The sequence below is a fragment of the Dromiciops gliroides genome, chromosome 4, assembly GCF_019393635.1.
Source record: "Dromiciops gliroides isolate mDroGli1 chromosome 4, mDroGli1.pri, whole genome shotgun sequence".
Taxonomy (NCBI): domain Eukaryota; kingdom Metazoa; phylum Chordata; class Mammalia; order Microbiotheria; family Microbiotheriidae; genus Dromiciops; species Dromiciops gliroides.
In genome coordinates this window covers 235,221,245-235,238,529 of record NC_057864.1, presented here as the reverse complement: position 1 = coordinate 235,238,529, position 17,285 = coordinate 235,221,245, and the positions used below count along the sequence as shown (strand labels likewise).

The 17,285-nt window shown below is 39.1% G+C and overlaps 1 protein-coding gene across 1 annotated transcript; it reads left to right on the top strand.

Moving 5' to 3' along the window:
* The first annotated feature begins 4,793 nt into the window (after positions 1 to 4,793).
* On the top strand, positions 4,794 to 16,977 carry RPL26 (ribosomal protein L26). The gene is made up of 4 exons (XM_044000021.1): positions 4,794 to 4,901; positions 5,406 to 5,578; positions 10,772 to 10,912; positions 16,810 to 16,977. The coding sequence occupies exons 2-4, from the start codon at positions 5,411 to 5,413 to the stop codon at positions 16,906 to 16,908; spliced, it is 408 nt and encodes a 135-aa protein (XP_043855956.1). The 5' UTR covers positions 4,794 to 4,901; positions 5,406 to 5,410; the 3' UTR covers positions 16,909 to 16,977.
* The last annotated feature ends 308 nt before the right edge of the window (positions 16,978 to 17,285 follow it).

The window sequence follows — 17,285 nt, the reverse complement described above, 5'->3', positions numbered from 1 at the left end:
ATCTTAAGAATGGAAAAGGAGGGGAAGAAGAATACATTAGGGGATGAGGAGGAATGGAAAGGAAGAATGGAGAAAATTTTCTCCCATGATGAGGTACAAGTAAGCAACCCATTCAACAAAGAGAGTGAGGGAGAGCGGATGAAATTTGAACTTCACTCTCATCTGATTCAGTAAAAAGAAGAAAGAATGCATATACATACATACATACACAGATCTGGGTACTGACATAATTTCACCAACAGGGAAATGGGAGAGAAAAATAATTAAAGGGAAGGGAAGGAATAAGAGAGAGGATAGATTAAAGGAGGGTTTAGTCAGAAGCAGAACAAACTCAAAAAGGACAGAAAACAAAGAGAAGGAAAACTATAAGAGAGTAGGATAGGGGCAAACAATACATAATTAAAAACATAATTGTAAATGTAATAAGATTAACTCAATCATAAAGTAGAAGATATCAGAATGTATTAGAAACCAGAATCCAACAATATGTTATCTACAAGAAACACATTTGCAACAGAAAGAATACATATGTAATTAAAATAAGGGCCTGTAGCAGAATTTATTAAGCTTCATTCAGCTAAAGTTTAAAAAAAAAAAAAAGGCAAGGGTAGCAATCATGATTTCAAAAAAAGCAACAGAAAAAAAAAGAAAGAGAAAAACTTGGGGGCAGCTTGGGGGTGCAGTGGATAAAGCACCAGCCCTGGATTAAGGAGGACCTGAGTTCAAATTCAGCCTCAGATACTTGACATACTAGCTGTGTGACCCTGGGCAAGTCACTTAACCCTCATTGCCCCACCAAAAAAAAAAAAAAGCAACAGCAAAAAACAAACTTAGCTAAAAGAAATAAGCAGGGAAAACTACATTTTGCTGAAAAGTATCACAGAAAATGAATTCTTATCAATACCAAGCATCTATGCATCAAATGGCATAGCATCAAAATTCTGAAAAGTTAAAGAATTTTTAGGGAGGAATAGAAAAACTGTAATTAGTGGAGGACTTCAATTTATCTCGTCTAGGATCTAGATACATCTAACCAAAAAATAAAAGTGAAAGGAAGAACCTGAATAGAATTTTAGAAAAGTTAGACATGATAGACCTCCAAGTAGGACTAGAAAGAAGTATACCTGTTTCTCCGCTGTGCATGGTATTTTTACAAAAATTGGCCATGTATTAGGGCATAAAAACTTCACAAATACAGAAAAACAGAAATATTAAATGCCTCTTTTGGGAATTTAATGCAATAAAAATTATAAATTAAATTAAAATAATTAATGACGGGCCTTTAAAGCAAAGATTACAAATTACTTGGAAATAAAGTAAAAATCCTAAAGAATGGATGGGCCAAAGAACAAAGCATAGAAACAACTGATAATTTCATCAAAGATTATGACAATGATAAGACAACATACCAAAATTTGTGGGATGTAGCCAAAGCAGTATTTAGTATAGATATCTCATTTCCTACCTGGCTACTTTCCTGGACTTCATGATCTCCAGAAATTCATCATTTTGCAAGATGAAATCTATTCTGAAACTCATACCTCCTCAGATCATTTCCTACCCCAACTTCATGACTTCATCATGTCCCATACAGGGCAGAGGGGTGTGTCTTAGGCCTTTTGTCATATCCTCATTGCTTAGTATAGTCCCTGGAACATAACAGATACTTAATAAATGTTTATTGACTCTGACTCTGAGCCCTAATCACTTTTATCAATAAAAGGGAGAAACAACAGATCAACAAATTGGGTATTTAACTGGAAAAAAAAAACCAACTAGAAAACAAATTTAAAAATCCCTAATTAAACACCAAAATACTAAAAATCAAAAAAGATATTAACAAAATTGAAAACCAAAAATAATTAATAAGTTAATGAAAGTAGATGCTGCTTAAAAAACAACAACATTAAAACAGATAAGCCATTAACTTGATTTTAAGAAAAAGAAAGGAGAAAACCAAATTACCTGCTTCAAAAATTGAAAAGGCAAATTCACAGCCAATGAAGAAAAAAGTAAAAGATATTATTAGAAACTATTTTGCTTAATTATATGCTAATAATAAAAAGTTAAATCATTTTGAAAATCTTAAAGTGTTACATAAAGATGATGATGATGATGGAGAAGAAAAGGAAGAAGGAGGAAGAGAAAAAGGAGGAGAAGAAGAAGATAATGAAGAAGAAAAAGAAAATTTAATTTGAGTGAATTATAGGACTTTAGCCAGTGAGGTGAAAGCACATGTGATTGGCTGAAAGGATCAGACCTGCCTCTGAGCTCTTATATAAAAACAGAAGTCATACCAGCGGTGAGCTCAGTCAAGAAGTGAACCAGGAAGAAGAAAGGGGTGGAACTTACTTTTTTCTCATAATGAGTGTATGAGAAAAACATAGATGAAGGGGTGGGAGAAGCATGAACCTCACTCTTATGTGAAATAGACAAAAGAGGGTTTAACATAAAATTGGGTGTAGAAACACATGAAATTCAACAGGGAAACAAGTAGGAGGGGGTTTTGATGGTGAGGAAGATGTATGGAATAATAACAAGGAAAATAAATTTCTGGATCATGAAGGGGGAATTTAAAAGAATAAAGTGTGGGGCAGCTAGGTGGCACAGTGGATAGAGCACCGGCCCTGGATTCAGGAGGACCTGAGTTCAAATCTGACCTCAGACACTTTACACTTACTAGCTGTGTGACCCTAGGCAAGTCACTTAACCCCAATTGCCACAAAAAAAAAGAATAAAGTGTAATGGTTGGCTCAAAGTCTATTTGCATAAAGAAACAAAAAAGATAACTAGAATCTGAGGGGGGTGTCCATCAAGTGGGAAATGGATGCACAAACTGTGGTAGATGAAGGTAATGGAATATTATCGTACCCTAAGAAATGAGAAAATACTTCAGAGTCCCCTGGATTACAGGGGTGAGGGTTGGGAGATGTCTAAAAGGTTGGAAAGATAAACTGGGGACAAATTGTGTAGGGCTTTATTTTTTATATATTCTATTTTTTAAATCATTCTTTTAAAAATGTTCAGTTCCAAATTCTCTCCCTTTCTCTAGCCCCTCATTGAGAAAGCAAGCAAAAAAAGAAAAAAAATTAAAAATAAAGTGAAAAATAATGTTTCTGATGTAGGAGGCAAAAAGGGGTTAATAGAAAAACCTAAGACCCAAGCTCTAATTCAGATATTAGCTCCAAAAGGGAGTTAGACCCCAGTTAATGGATAACTTACAAGTCAAAATGCTAGGTTATGGTACCCACAGCCACAGTGATCAGTATCCATAATGGACCAAAATGGGTTAGGTCAAAATAACAATAAAGGAAATGACAAGGCTATAGAAATTTTAAAGAAAAATGATTATATTTTGAAACTAGCCATGGGAATCAGAAAGAGAAATGCACAGAAAAGGCCAAATTTGTCCCCAGATTCACCTTATGATGTGTAAACCCCCAAAACACACCTCCACTGAAAAAGGTACGCCTTGGGGGTTGGCTTGGGACCCCAGGAACTCCAAATTAGGATAAGCCCTCCCTTGTACCTCCCCAAGGTGGAGATTATTATAATGAGACTGATAATCAATTTATCTATACTACAAATATAACTGTTTTTCTTTCACTATTGGAGAGATACCTTTCCACTTTTCTGGTTCTCTCCCTGTGGTCACTCACAGTATTGCAATAAAACTTGGGAAACTGAGTCACTGAGTCTTGTAATTCTTTTGGGACACTCACAATCAATTTGACCCCAAATTCCATCCCACATCATTTCCATCTGCACTGAGTTCACCAGCTCCCTCTCTCCCTCTCTCCCTCCTCCTCTCTCTCTCATTTTTCATCATGAGTTTTGTTGTTGTTGTTGTTGTTGTTGTTTTTATCAGAGCTAATCTTTGAAGCTAAGTCTTTCACAGTTGATTATCATTACAATATTGCTGTTACTGTTTACAAAGTTCTCTTTGTTCTGCTCACTTCACTTTGTATCCCTTCATATGTCTTTCCAAGTTTTTCTAAAATCATCCCCATCATAATTTCTTATAGCACAATAGTCTGCAATCACAATCATATGCTACACCTTATTCAGCCATTCTCCCCTCAATATACAATTCTTTGCCACCATTAAAAAAAAGAGCTGTTATAAATATTGTTGTAGATATAGGGCTTTCCCCTCTTTCATTGATCTCTTTGTGATACAGACTCAGTAGTGGTATTGCTGGGTCAAAGGGTATGAATAATTGTATAGCCCTTTGGGTATAATTCCAAATTGTTCTCCAGAATGGTTGAACTAGTTCACAACTCCACCAACAGTGCATTAGTGTCCCTATTTTTCCACATCCCTCCAGCATGTCATTTCCTTTTTCTGTCACCTTAGCCTATCTGATAGGTGTGTGGTATTTTAATTTGCATTTCTCTAATTATTAAGCATTTTATGTGCCTATCAACAACTTAGTTGTCTTCTTCTGAAAATCACCTGTTCACATCCGTTGAGTATTCTTCAGTCGGAGAATAGCTCTTATTTGTATAAATGTGGCTCCGTTCCCTATATATTTAAGAAATGAGACCTTTATCAGAGAAGTATTCTGAGAAGTATTTCCCAGTTTCCTGCTTTCCTTCTAATTTTGGCTGCATTTGGTTTTGTTTTGTGTAGGGCTTTAAAAACTTCACCCTTACCTCCATTAGGTTACTTTGGTTGAGATAAAGAGACTAGGAATGGAAAACGGAGGAACTGAAAGTAAAGGGCTAAACCGAGAAGGAAAGGGAGCGTTCCGTTGTCACCACGGTGACGGGGAGGGCGGGAGGGGTGAGGTGAGAGAGCTCGATGGATATCGCGAGACCTGGGCTGTTTTGGTTTTCCCCGCCTTCCTCAGGAGGCGGAAGTAGCTTCTCAGTCTCTTTTCTTCCGCGGTGGCTCTGAGGGTGAGGTTTCCCCGGCTTTCCTCCGTGCAATCCGCCGCCATCCGCCCTCTGTAGCTGTCCCTTTGACCGAGCAGCGGGTGGCTGCGGCTCTGGCCACGCTAAGAGTTCCCTAGGCACCTCAGTGAAGTCCGGCGATGGCCGTGGAGGGGGCCCGGGGCCGCTGCTAGCGGCAGTCGGGGGAACAGGGGACGGCGCAGTGGAAAAGGCGGAAACACTTTCGCATAGTGGAGTTGGGCTTTCTTGGGGGGAGAAAGGGGGTGCTGAAGTTCAGAGTCGAGTCCTGCCCCCTTCCCCCCACCTCACTCCCCTCTGCCGCTTGTTGAGCTGGGCTGAGGGGGCGGCGGGGGGCGGGGGAGAACCCCGGGCCGGGAGACTGAGAAGGGCAGAGAAGAACGTGGACGTTGCCGAGTCATTTGGCTGAAATTGGGGGCCTAAAGACGCGCGGGGGTTAAGACTTAGGCCTTCCGTGTCTCACTTTTAACTTTTTTGCTGCCTTTCCCGTAGTCAAAATGAAGTTCAATCCCTTTGTGACATCTGACCGGAGCAAGAACCGCAAGAGGCATTTCAATGCCCCTTCCCACATACGGAGGAAGATTATGTCTTCTCCTCTTTCGAAGGAGCTGAGGCAGAAGTACAATGTCCGCTCCATGCCCATTCGAAAAGATGATGAAGTCCAGGTAGGTAACTGTGCTCTTCAAGTTTGAAGTAAACTTAGACCTGGCCCTGTATGTTATAAAAGGTCGTTCTGAGAGCAGTATGAAATTGGAAACGGGGAGAATAGAGGAGAATTGACCTAAAAGAGTTCAGGTTAGCAGATAGTGCTGTGTCACAATTTTATGTATGATAATGACATGTATAAAATCCACCCGAGCACCTCAGTGTGCCAGAATTACCTGATCTCACTCTCTTGACAGTTTGGGTGAAAGGAACAGTTACTACCTTGAATTGATTCTACTAATTTGTGAGCGACAGAAGCATTTTTGCATAATGTCTCCTGTCTCTGGCACGTGGTAGTTGCGTGGTTCTGGGCAAGTCCTTTGATTTTTTGATGCTTTAAGCAACTATAAGGCACTTTAGTTGTACAGAAGGTGCCCACTTTGTTTCCCCTGAGCAGTCCCTGTAATGAAATCCCAGCCCCAGTCCTTTTCCTATGCAGCTGGGTGTTTCCGTGGTTAAAATAATGGACTCGGAGTCAAGACCTGAGTTCAAATCCTGCCTCTGACATTTAGTGGCTATAAAATGGACTTGCCTTAGACAAGTCACTTAACCTCTTGCAGTTTGCCTTGGTTTCCATATCTGTAAATTGGAAATAATCGTACCTGCCTTCCAGGGTTGTTGCTAATATGAGATAATATTTGTAATGCACTCTATAAATGCTAACTTATTATTTTAGGTAACTACTTTGTGAGAGATAAGTTTAGATAAAACACAAGCCCTAACTTCAGAGAGCTTAAAGTCAAATAGAAAGTAAGACAATAACAGATAATTATAAAACATCATAAAGGTACTGGAAAGCTACAAAATATTCCATGTCTGAAAACAGTTCCTGGAGAAGTTCCATTTGAATGACTTGCAGTTAAAGAATGGGTAGAAATTTCCTAGGTGAAGAGAAAGAGGAAGAGCATTTCTGCCATGAGAAAATGGCTTGAATGGCTGTATATCTACTCTTTTTAGAAGTAGACAAAATTTTCCAACTTAACTGGAGCAAGTATTTCATGGATCAGGGAATAAAATGAAATAAAGGTGAATAAGTTATGTAGTACCTCGAATGACAGGCAAAGGAGTTCAGGGAGTCCCTGAAAATCTTGGGTAAAGCAATTGTATGATTACATCTGATGAATAATGTAGTGCTTATTGTCATGTGAGGTGAACAAGATTGTATATTAATACACTTTGTTTTTAATTGTTATATATGTTCATTTATAATGTTATGCATAATAAAGATCAGTCTGGCAGCAGTATGAAAGATAGGTTGGCAAGAATAGATGTATGTAAATGTGTTTGTTTTAAAGAGATATTGCAGAGGGGCAGCTAAGTGGCACTGTGGATAGAGCACCGGCCCTGGATTCAGGAGGACCTGAGTTCAAATTTGGCCTCAGACACTTAACATTTACTAGCTGTGTGACCCTGGGCAAGTTACTTAACCCCAATTGCCTCACCAAAAAAAGAGAGAGAGATTACAGTGATAGAATCATTAGCATCTGGTAACAGATTGCATGCATGTGAAAGAGAGAAAAGATAGCCCTTAGGTTATAAAATCTGAAATGCACAAATCAGAACAGTTTTAGGGCCAAAGATAAATGAGCTTGATTTTGAGCCTGTTGAATTTGATGTGGTGGTAGAAATGACCTGTGGGCTGTTGGAGATGTTGGGCTCTAGCTCAGAAGAAAGGTCAGCACTGGACATTAGATTTGGGAATATAGTGCTGTTTAACAACTGACTCCCTTTAAAAAACAAAACAAAACATTTTTTTTCCATCACTTAAAAAAGTCTTGGGGGCAGCTAGATGGCGCAGTGGATAGAGCACTGGCCCTGGAGTCAGGAGTACCTGAGTTCAAATCTGGCCTCTGACACTTAACACTTACTAGCTGTGTGACCCTGGGCAAGTCACTTAACCCCAATTGCCTCACTACAAACAAACAAACAAACAAAAAGTCTTGACAGTCTACAAAACAATAAATCCAGCCCGGAGTTGTAGTGGTTGCCAGTTTCCAATTTAACAATTGGATCAGGGTAGGAACTCACTCCAGCACACCACTACATATTTGTTGATACTCTGGAGTGAATGAGAGAAGAGAGCCATGAATGCCCACTAACTTAAAGGAGTCAGAAAGAAGCAAGAGAACCAGGATATGAAGTCAAGAGAAAAATAATCAAGGAGAATGAGAACTGGAAAAAGGCCTTTGAGAGGTGTTTCAGTTTTAGTGAATAATGCAAATACCTACTAAAAGGGTGTCAGGAAGTGAAGGCATCTACTAGATTGATAACAACTGACATTAATTTAGCAATTTACATCATATTGTGTAATATTTTACATAATACAATACATAAGTTATCTCATTTGAGTGCCTCAACAACCCTGTCAGCTAGACTGAAACACTTCCAATCCTGTCTCAGATACTTACTAGCTGTATGACCCTGGATAAGTCACTTCACCAAGCTATACATCAGTTTCTTCAAAAAATTAGGATAATAATAATAGCACCTAACTCCTACTTTACAGATGAGGAAACTGAAGCTTAGAATGTAGACAACTTTTCAGAAAGTTTATCATTGAAGACAACTATTGGGACAATAGGATGACAGAGGAGTCAGAAGAATACTTTTTTAGGATTGGAGTGACCTGTGTATGTTTGTATACTTTTGATGCTTCATAAGAGTTTGCCTAAATGAATTTCCAATTAGTAGACCTTAATTCATAATAAAGCCAAATGAAAAAAATTTAGGAAGGGGGTGGGTCTCATTCTCTAAAAGCTATAACTAATCAAGTTGCTTTATTTAGTTACTTCTTTTGAAACAACAAAGAGGAATTGTATTGGGTTGAATATTTCAACTGGTTTTAAGAATTCCAGGTCTTTGATAATTTGGAAACTTGGACACTTCTAGGATGTACCTTCTAGAATGTTTTGTGGAAAAGAGTGTTGTGGTAGCTGTCATCCTCAGAAAAGGAGGATATGTAAAACTCCTATGGCTCCCACTCCCTCTGTGCTGAGAACCTTGCCTCATATTTTACAGGCCGTTTTCCATGCACTCCCTCTTCACCTCTTTTAATCATCTCCTGTCACTCAGGTGCCTTCTGCCGCTTTCTCCTCCAACTCTATCTCACATAATGAAGTGGCTTGCCCTTTACCAGGCCTAATACTTGTTAATCACTTGTTCAGGTGATACCACAGGTGATACCATTCCATCCCTACTCCTAACAAATTGCCTCCTCTGTCATTCCCACTCTTTCACTTCAATCTTTTTCTCTCTGCTGGCTCATTTCCTACTACCTGCAAATATACCCCATCCCGAAAACTCATTCACTTGGTCCTTCCAGCCCTGTTATCTTCTATCTCTTCTGCCCTTTGTAGCTAAACTCCCAGAAAAGGTGCCTTCATTTTCTCTCTTCAATCCCATACAATCTGGTTTCCAACCTCATCATTCTACTGAAACTGCTCTCTCCAAAGTTACTAATGTGCTTTTAGTTGCCAATGGCCTTTTCTCAGGCCTCATTCTTGATTTCTCAAGCCTTTGACACTGTTCACTTTTTCTTCCTCAGTACTCTTTTCTCTAGGTTTTCCTCTTACCTGTCTTTCTCCTTTGTTGGATATTCACACCCTCTGATAATGGGTGTTTTGGGTCCTCTTCTCCTATACTATTCACTTGAGGATCTCATCAGCTCTGGTAGATTTAATTACCATCTCTATGGACTCTCAGATCTACCTTTCTTGCCCCAATCTCTGCTGACCTCTAGTCTTACATCTTCAACTGCATTTCAGACTTCTCAAACTGGATGTCCAGTAGACATCTTAAACTCACTATGTCTAAAACAGAACTTGTTCTTTTTCTTCCTAAAGCCTTTTTCCCGCTTCCTTCCCCTCTTACTACAGAGGACAGCACCATCCTCCCTGTCTCATCCCCTCACATCTAAGCTGTTGCCAAGGCCTGTCAATTTCATTGACATCCCTTGAATACACTGCCTTCTCTGACATTGCCATCACTCTAGTTTAGACCCTTTTCATTATGCCTTTATTATTGTAATAACCTGCTGGTGAGTGCCTGCCTGCCTCAAGTCTCTCTCTATCCAGTCACTAAAGTGATTTTACTAAAGTGATTTTCCTAAAACACAGGTCTCATCATCTCTTTCACACACACACACACACACACACACACACACACACTCAGTTTCTCCCCCCCCCCCCCCCAAGAGCAAATACAAAATGCTGTTTGTTGTTCAAAGCCCTTCATAACCTAGCTTCTTCCTTACCAGTCTTCTTCTTACTCCCTGACTTGTAATCTTTGATCTATCTGGCCTCTTATCAGTTCCACAGACAAGACACTCCATCTCAGCCCTGGAATGCCCTCCCTCCTCTACTTTGACTACTGACCTTCCAGGCTTCCTTACAAGAAGCCTTCCCCAACCCCTTTTAATTCCATTACATCCTCTGTTAATTATTGCCTATTTATCTTGCATGGTGGTATTGTCTCCCCCGTTAGATTGTAAGGTCCTTGAGGGTAGGGACTAACTTTTGCCTCTTTTTATATCCCCAGTGATTACTAGCACAATACCTGACATGTGGTTAACACTTAATAAATGTTTGTTGATTGAAATATCCTTAACTTTTCCCTTGTTGATTTAACATCTGTGGATTAGCTAAGTGGTACAGTAGACAGAGTGCTGGACCTGGAATCAAGAAGATTTTGGTTCAAATCCAGCCTCATTAGCTATGTGGCCCTAGGCAAGTCATTCACCTCTGCCTCAGTTTCCTCAGTTGTAAAATGAAGATACTAATAGCATTTACTTCCCAGGCGTGTTGTGAAGATAAAATTATATAATATTTGTAAAATGCTTTGCAGGCCTTCAAGTGCTACTGTATCATGGCTATTGCCATGTTATCAGTAGCTATTGCTATTCACTTATTTTCTTCCTAGGATACAAGATAACCAGTTAAAGTGAGGGAAGTGTTTATATACATGAATGTCATTTTGCCTGCAGGATAACCAAGTCAATACTGCCAATTAATTTTTTCTGTCTTAGAATTAACTCCTCCTGATCTTTCCTAGTTTTAGTATTTTGGGTAAAAAAATATGTTTGCTTTCTTCATACATTGTGATCAGTTTACTTTCATTCTACAGATGTCACATATTATGTTGCAATTTGCTTTTAGGTAGTTCGAGGACACTACAAAGGACAGCAGATTGGCAAGGTAGTCCAGGTTTACAGAAAGAAGTATGTGATCTACATTGAGCGTGTGCAGCGGGAGAAGGCTAATGGCACAACTGTCCATGTGGGCATTCATCCCAGCAAGGTATGGTATTTCAGAGCACCTTGGTGCCTGAGGAGATGGAAGGAACTATAGTCATCATTGTGGATAAAATACTAGACTTTGAATTTGGAAGAACTGGGTTCAAATTCTACCTCTTCCATTTATAAGCTCCCTGATCATGGGAGAGCAAGTCACTTAATCTCTTTCACCTCTTTTCTCATCTATAAAATGGGGATAATAACATCCGTAGTACCAGCCTCAGGGTTGTTTCTGAAGTCAAACGGGATATAAAGTGCTTTATGAATGTCAGTTACTATAATTTATCCAGTAGTCCCAGAGCAAGTAGCCCCCAATGTATTCCTCAAGCTTCTAAGGAATAGTTTACTGTACACATTGCTTCGGTCAGACATTATTAATGATCTAATTAATTAATTAGTGGGGTAAACCCTCTATCCAAAAGAATGAAGATGAAATAGCACTCAACCTTAAGACAGAGGTGATAAACTTAAAATGCAGAAAGGGACATGCATTTTCAGACATGGCTAATTTAGGAATTTGTTTTGCCCGTTCTATATATCAAGGGATTTGCATTTTAGTGCCCCTTTTTTTTTTAAGCTTGTTCAGTGGAAAATAATGGGGAGTGGGAGGGACAGATTAATATTAAAAAATACTTATTTTTTGAAGATTTTAAAATAAACTAAAAGGGATGGGGTTGATCCTGAAGGGGGGCATCAAATCAGAGGTAAAGACAGTGAGATGTAAGCTATGCCTATGAAGATATAAGCAGTATTGTCAAATGAGTGAATCCTCAAAATATGGGGCCTGCCTATGGGTATTTTGTTCAGTGACATGGTAGTCAGTTGACTCCCAAGTAATAATTAAGTTTAGCTGTATTAGCATTCATTCTTTTATCAGCACCTGGCACAAATTCTGTGTGTCACAGAATTTGGTGTTTAATTTGGTTTAAATTGGTGGGCAAGGGTCATGAGCATATAATTTTTAACATTATAATTAAATGAGCAGGCTCTGATCGGGTAACCAAACCATTCAGTTGTTCTGTGAATAGGAGAAAATATCGTTCGCTGGATCCTGGATTTAGATTTAGATCTGTAAAGGGATTCAATTTTCCCTTACCATGTTATCCCCAGTTTTGCAGTTGAGAAAACAGACCACAAGACAGGAAGTAGCTTGCTTAAGGCCCAACAGAACTAGAGGTCAAACCCAGATTCTCTCATTCTTTTTTCTTTTTTTTTGGTGAGGCAATTGGGGTTAAGTGACTTGCTCAGGGTCACACAGCTAGTAAGTGTCAAGTGTCTGAGGCCAGATTTGAACTCAGGTACTCCTGAATCCAGGGCCGGTGCTTTACCACTGCACCAAGATTCTCTCATTCTTAAATCCTGAATGCTCGGAGACATTGCTCATGCTCTTCTTCCTACTTTGGAATCTAACCAGCTCTTCCTAACTAATCAAGTCCAATTATTTAAGCACAAGTAAAACACCACTTCCTCCATGGTATCTTTCTTAGAACATATGGCATCATTTGGGGTCTATACCCATTCTTTTTAATACTTACCAATACAAAGAAGTTTGTAAATACTGTGTAATAAACATTTAATTTTGGCCTTTCCTCTCCAGTGATGCAGAAAGCTTTTTAATGTCACTTCTGTTTTCCTGACAGAACCTATTTCAGGGTGAAGCTCATAATAGACCTGAATGCCTTGGGAATTAATGAAAAGAATGTTGTGGGGAGAGACAGGAGGGGCATTGAACAAGTAGAGAACATATCTATAAAGGAATGCATCACTCACCAGGATAACTCAAGTCTTTGGTTCCACAGTGTGGAGATAAAAATGTTTCTGTGCTTGAGCAGAAGCGTATTTCATAAAGACATCCTTGTCAGGTTTTGCTGTCATTTGCACAGTAGCCATTCTGTCCTTGTTGCATCCCTAAAGAACTGTAGGGAAACTGAAGTTTTCAGGAATTTAAGAGAATTCTATTAGCTGAAACAAAACCAGGAACCAGGGATTCAAATAGGGTTAAATGTCCAGTTTTAAAGGTTATTTTGGGGGCAGCTAGGTGGCACAGTGGACCAGAGCACCGGTCCTGAGTTCAAATCCGGCCTCAGACACTTAACACTCACTAGCTGTGTGACTCTGGGCAAGTCACTTAACCCCATTTGCCTCACCCCAAAAAAAGTTATTTTCATATTTCGAGTTCAAATTAGGCCAACTACTTTGAGTTTTTCTTTGATGTGACCCTGGTACCCCAGGGTGTTTATTAAACAACATATATTCAAGGGAAAAGATTGCTTGAACTCTGCCATAAAATTATTAGTTTCCAGGATATGGGAAGAGTCACAGGATCTCTTTCTTGTTTTTAAGGTTAATGAATATTATTGATTATTACTTAGTCATTGATCATCCTGGTTCAACTACTTACAGTCAGTAGACAGTCACACTAATATTAATTATCCTGTAATTTCTTCATTCCGGCATTATTCCTCTTTTGCCTTTTCCTTCTGCTGACCACTCTTGGATTTTATTCCTAAGCCTATTCAAAAGTTTAGGGGGCAATAGGAATCTAGGTACAAAGAAAATTTAGAATACACCCTGTTGATTTACCCTGTACTTTCTACTCCCCATTTAATATTAACGAGAACTTCACATATAATGGCACCAACTTAGGTCTGAATTGGGTAGGGTTCAAGCTTCTCTTGGTCTCAAAATGGGAATCTTCCATTTTAGATACTGTTCTACTTTGAGACAGCCACATTTTTGGTTTTGGGGTCAGGAGATCTTTGTTTTACTCTAAGCTATGACATTTAGTAATTGTGAGAGCATCAGCAAATCACTGTCTCTGTGAGCCTTGGATGAGATTTGTAGTTCCCTGTGGCAAATATTTTTGTAAACTTTAAGGCCCTGTGTAAATGAGAGCTGTGGTTATCATCCAGTGAAAATATGAAGAGCATGCAAGGCCTCAACCTTTTCCCACACAAGTTTAAAACAAAAAGATTGTCGTTGGTATCTTTGGTATGTACATTATCTGGATTTTCTTCATTGTCTCTCTTGCTTGACTCTCCCAGAGAACCATTCCTTATAATTGTAAAAATATTTTAAATGACTTGCTGGCCTAATTTGGGGACTTTTGACTAACTGGCTGTATTGTATATCTCATTTTTATATTTACCACACATTCTGTAAGTAATTTGGTGGATTCAAGGTGTGAGGTCTTCTTCCATTGAGGTAGAGGGCTTCCCAGCTCTGCTCCCAAATTGATAAGCAAAAGATTAAGAAGCCTCTTAACTAAATAATCAAAGCAGGGTTTATTTATGAGATACTATTAAAATTAAGAATACAGGGAAATAAAATGTACAACCTGACTGTGTTCCTGCGTGCCTCTTTCCACCTGCTGCCCCAGGAACCTTTTTAATACAATAATGGCTGTTGCCACCTCTTCCCTTAGGGTATGTTCCACTTTGACTGCTCAGCTCCTTTCACTAACTCCAAGCCCCTTTTCACTTTGTGGATCCCCCTCCTTCTAATTTTCCTCTCTGTACTGCCACTGCTGTACCCTTGTGTTTCTCTCTCACCAACCTCTCCTTCCGTTCTCCTAGTGCGCCAGTGTCCTTCTCTGATCCGTTAGTCTCGTCAGCCCCCACTTCAGCATCTCTAGTCTCCAGTCTGTAGTCCTCCTTAATCTTGTCAGCCCCCTTCTTAATCTTGTTCGCCCCTCTCTGTTCTTCTAATCTTGTCAGTCCCCCTGCTGTCTAACTCCCAGGTGTATACCTTCCTTCTCTCCACACATACCAAGCTAATCTGGGGGGAAGCTTGAGCCTCCTGTGGGTACCACACCCAAGGCTCCAGGGGGCCATGCTCCGTGCTGTGCATCTGCGACCTCCACAAGCTATGCCAGAGCCCGGCCTGAACAAGCCTGGGATCTCTAGGGTAGATTCTCTCAGGGTGGAGGGAGCTGGGGCTCCCTCCTCCAGCTGTCTAACCTGGCGTCTCAGCCCACGGGGCTTTTTGACTCAGCTGAAGTGGAAGAAAAACCTGAGGGCCTAAGGCTTTCTAATCTCATCCCTAAGGTAGGGTCCCAAAATCAAAATAAATTTCCACATAATGAAAGAATTTTAGTTTCTAAAAAAGGGAGAAAAGGAAAAATTTCATCAAAATCAACACATCAAAAAATTGCACTTCACAGACTCCCACACTTCTACAAAGAGGGGGAGGTATCTTTTCATAGTTTTTCTTTGAGACCAAACTTGTTCTTTATACTTTTGCAACAGTTTGAGTTGTTTTGTGGAAGTGGGGTTTTTTTGTTTACATAATTGCAGTCATCTTGTATATTGCTTTCCTAGCTCTGGCTTCCTTGTTTCACTTCATGTAAGTCGTCCCTTGTTTCTCTATTCATGTATGTTCATTTTTGTTTTATATAGCACAGTAATATTCCATTTACAATCATGTATCATAGTTTGTTTGGCCACTCTAAATGTCTGTGGACATCCACGTTAATTTACAATTCTTTGCTCCACAAAAGATGCTGCTGTATTGTATATCTCATTTTTATATTACCACACATTCTGTAAGTAATTTGGTGGATTCAAGGTGGAGGTCTTCTCCATTGAGGTAGAGGGCTTCCCAGCTCTGCACTTTCTAATCCTTTGTCATACTTGTCTAGCCTAAATCCTTCACCAAGATTTGTTATTTTCATTCCACTAAATATGCTAAGAGACTTTCCTTTAATTAAATGTGTATCAAATTGAATGGTCTTGATAAGATTAACTTGCTGGTTGTAAAGTTAGCCTCATTGCAGTTGCCTTGTCGAATGATGATTGCTAGCTCCCCTGGTAACAGTGGGGTTGTATCTTAGAATTTTCCCCCTCGTTTTACTTGGTTTTTTATTTATTTTGTATAATAAACAGTATGTTTAAATATAGATATTAATGGCAAAATATAAGTAACTTTTTTTCCTAATTTAGTCATATCTCTACATATGATATATATTATATATGCGGTACTTCTCATTCTGCTTTTTTTCACTTCACATTATTTCATATAAATCTGTTCATTTAACAAATGGTTTTACTTGAAAATTCTAAAGACCTACAATATAATCATAGAATAATGGTAATATTTTAAGCAAGAAATTTTCTTGCCCAGTATTCTCAATACTGTGTACCAGGGTCGCTCCAGAACTGTTGAAAAAGAGAGTCTGATATAAGGAGTGATATAATGAAATTTCAGTCCTAACTTAATATTGGCAAATTTGTGAAAATTCTTTATATGGATTCATCAGAAACTATTGAAATGATTACCTACCAATAGTACACAGACTTTAACTTTGGGTTGTTTTTTTGTTTTTGTGTTTTGTGGTGCTTTTTTTAACTATTGGAAAGAGGCTGATTCCAGAGGTAATAAACTATCCTTATTGGGGATGTTGACACTGGCTGAAAGCATAGACAGGATGCATAAGCAAATGGGAAAAATGAAACTGGCCAAGAAGAACCTGAAAACACCCTCTTTGATCTTCACCCATCTCCCAAGGGCCTTCTTATTGGGCCTTTTCTACACTCCCATTCCAGTCCTTGCTGGTTCACCTGGTCAGAATCTAAACCCCCACAATCTTGTATTGCTTATCCTCATACTTTATCTCCTATTCTTCAGTGCACCTCATGTTAGACCTGGGTGAAATCTAATTCCAATGCCTCATAATGTCTTCCCCACATAGCAGAGCCAGGATTTGAACCTAATTCCTCTCAGGACAAATCACGCAGGTGTTTTTGATTTTGTTTTTTTTCCTCCTAATCATTTTCAGATTACAGAGCACAATATTACTGCTCTGGGTTCTGGAAACCAGATTGATTCTTTGGGTCAACAGATGTGTTAGTACATATTTTGTTCTCTTTTCAGTTTAAAGTTTAAAGTGTCTTCTTTTTGCAGGTGGTTATCACAAGGCTAAAACTGGACAAAGATCGCAAAAAGATCCTTGAACGGAAAGCCAAATCTCGCCAAGTAGGAAAGGAAAAAGGGCAAATATAAGGAAGAAACAATTGAGAAAATGCAAGAGTAAAAATTACAGACTGTAATTAAATTGCTAGAATGGACAAATCTTAGTGTTTGTGTGCTGCTTCAAAGACTGATCTTTGGCTTGTTCTCTTTTCCTTAATTCCTTTTGTAATATTGTTTTCATTTACTAGCACCAAAAATTGGAATTTTCTCAAGGGGTTCAGTTGGTGACCCCATTTGAAGACAAGGACAAAATAAAGGTTGGCCACATCCCAATAAGGACTTGTCTATAATAGCTCAGAGTAGAAAAACATTCTGTAACCCAACAGGAGGGTAATTCATATGGGGAATTACTAACTTGATGAGTGTTTTTGCTTGTGGAAGGTTTTGGGAGGAGTTCAGGGTAGAGT

Excerpts from the sequence above, each read along its gene's own strand:
- RPL26 (XM_044000021.1), top strand. The coding sequence starts at position 5,411 with ATGAAGTTCAATCCCTTTGTGACATCTGACCGGAGCAAGAACCGCAAG. Across the intron at positions 5,579-10,771 it reads GAAAAGATGATGAAGTCCAG|GTAGTTCGAGGACACTACAA; the intron begins GTAGGTAACTGT and ends ATTTGCTTTTAG. Across the intron at positions 10,913-16,809 it reads TGGGCATTCATCCCAGCAAG|GTGGTTATCACAAGGCTAAA; the intron begins GTATGGTATTTC and ends TTCTTTTTGCAG.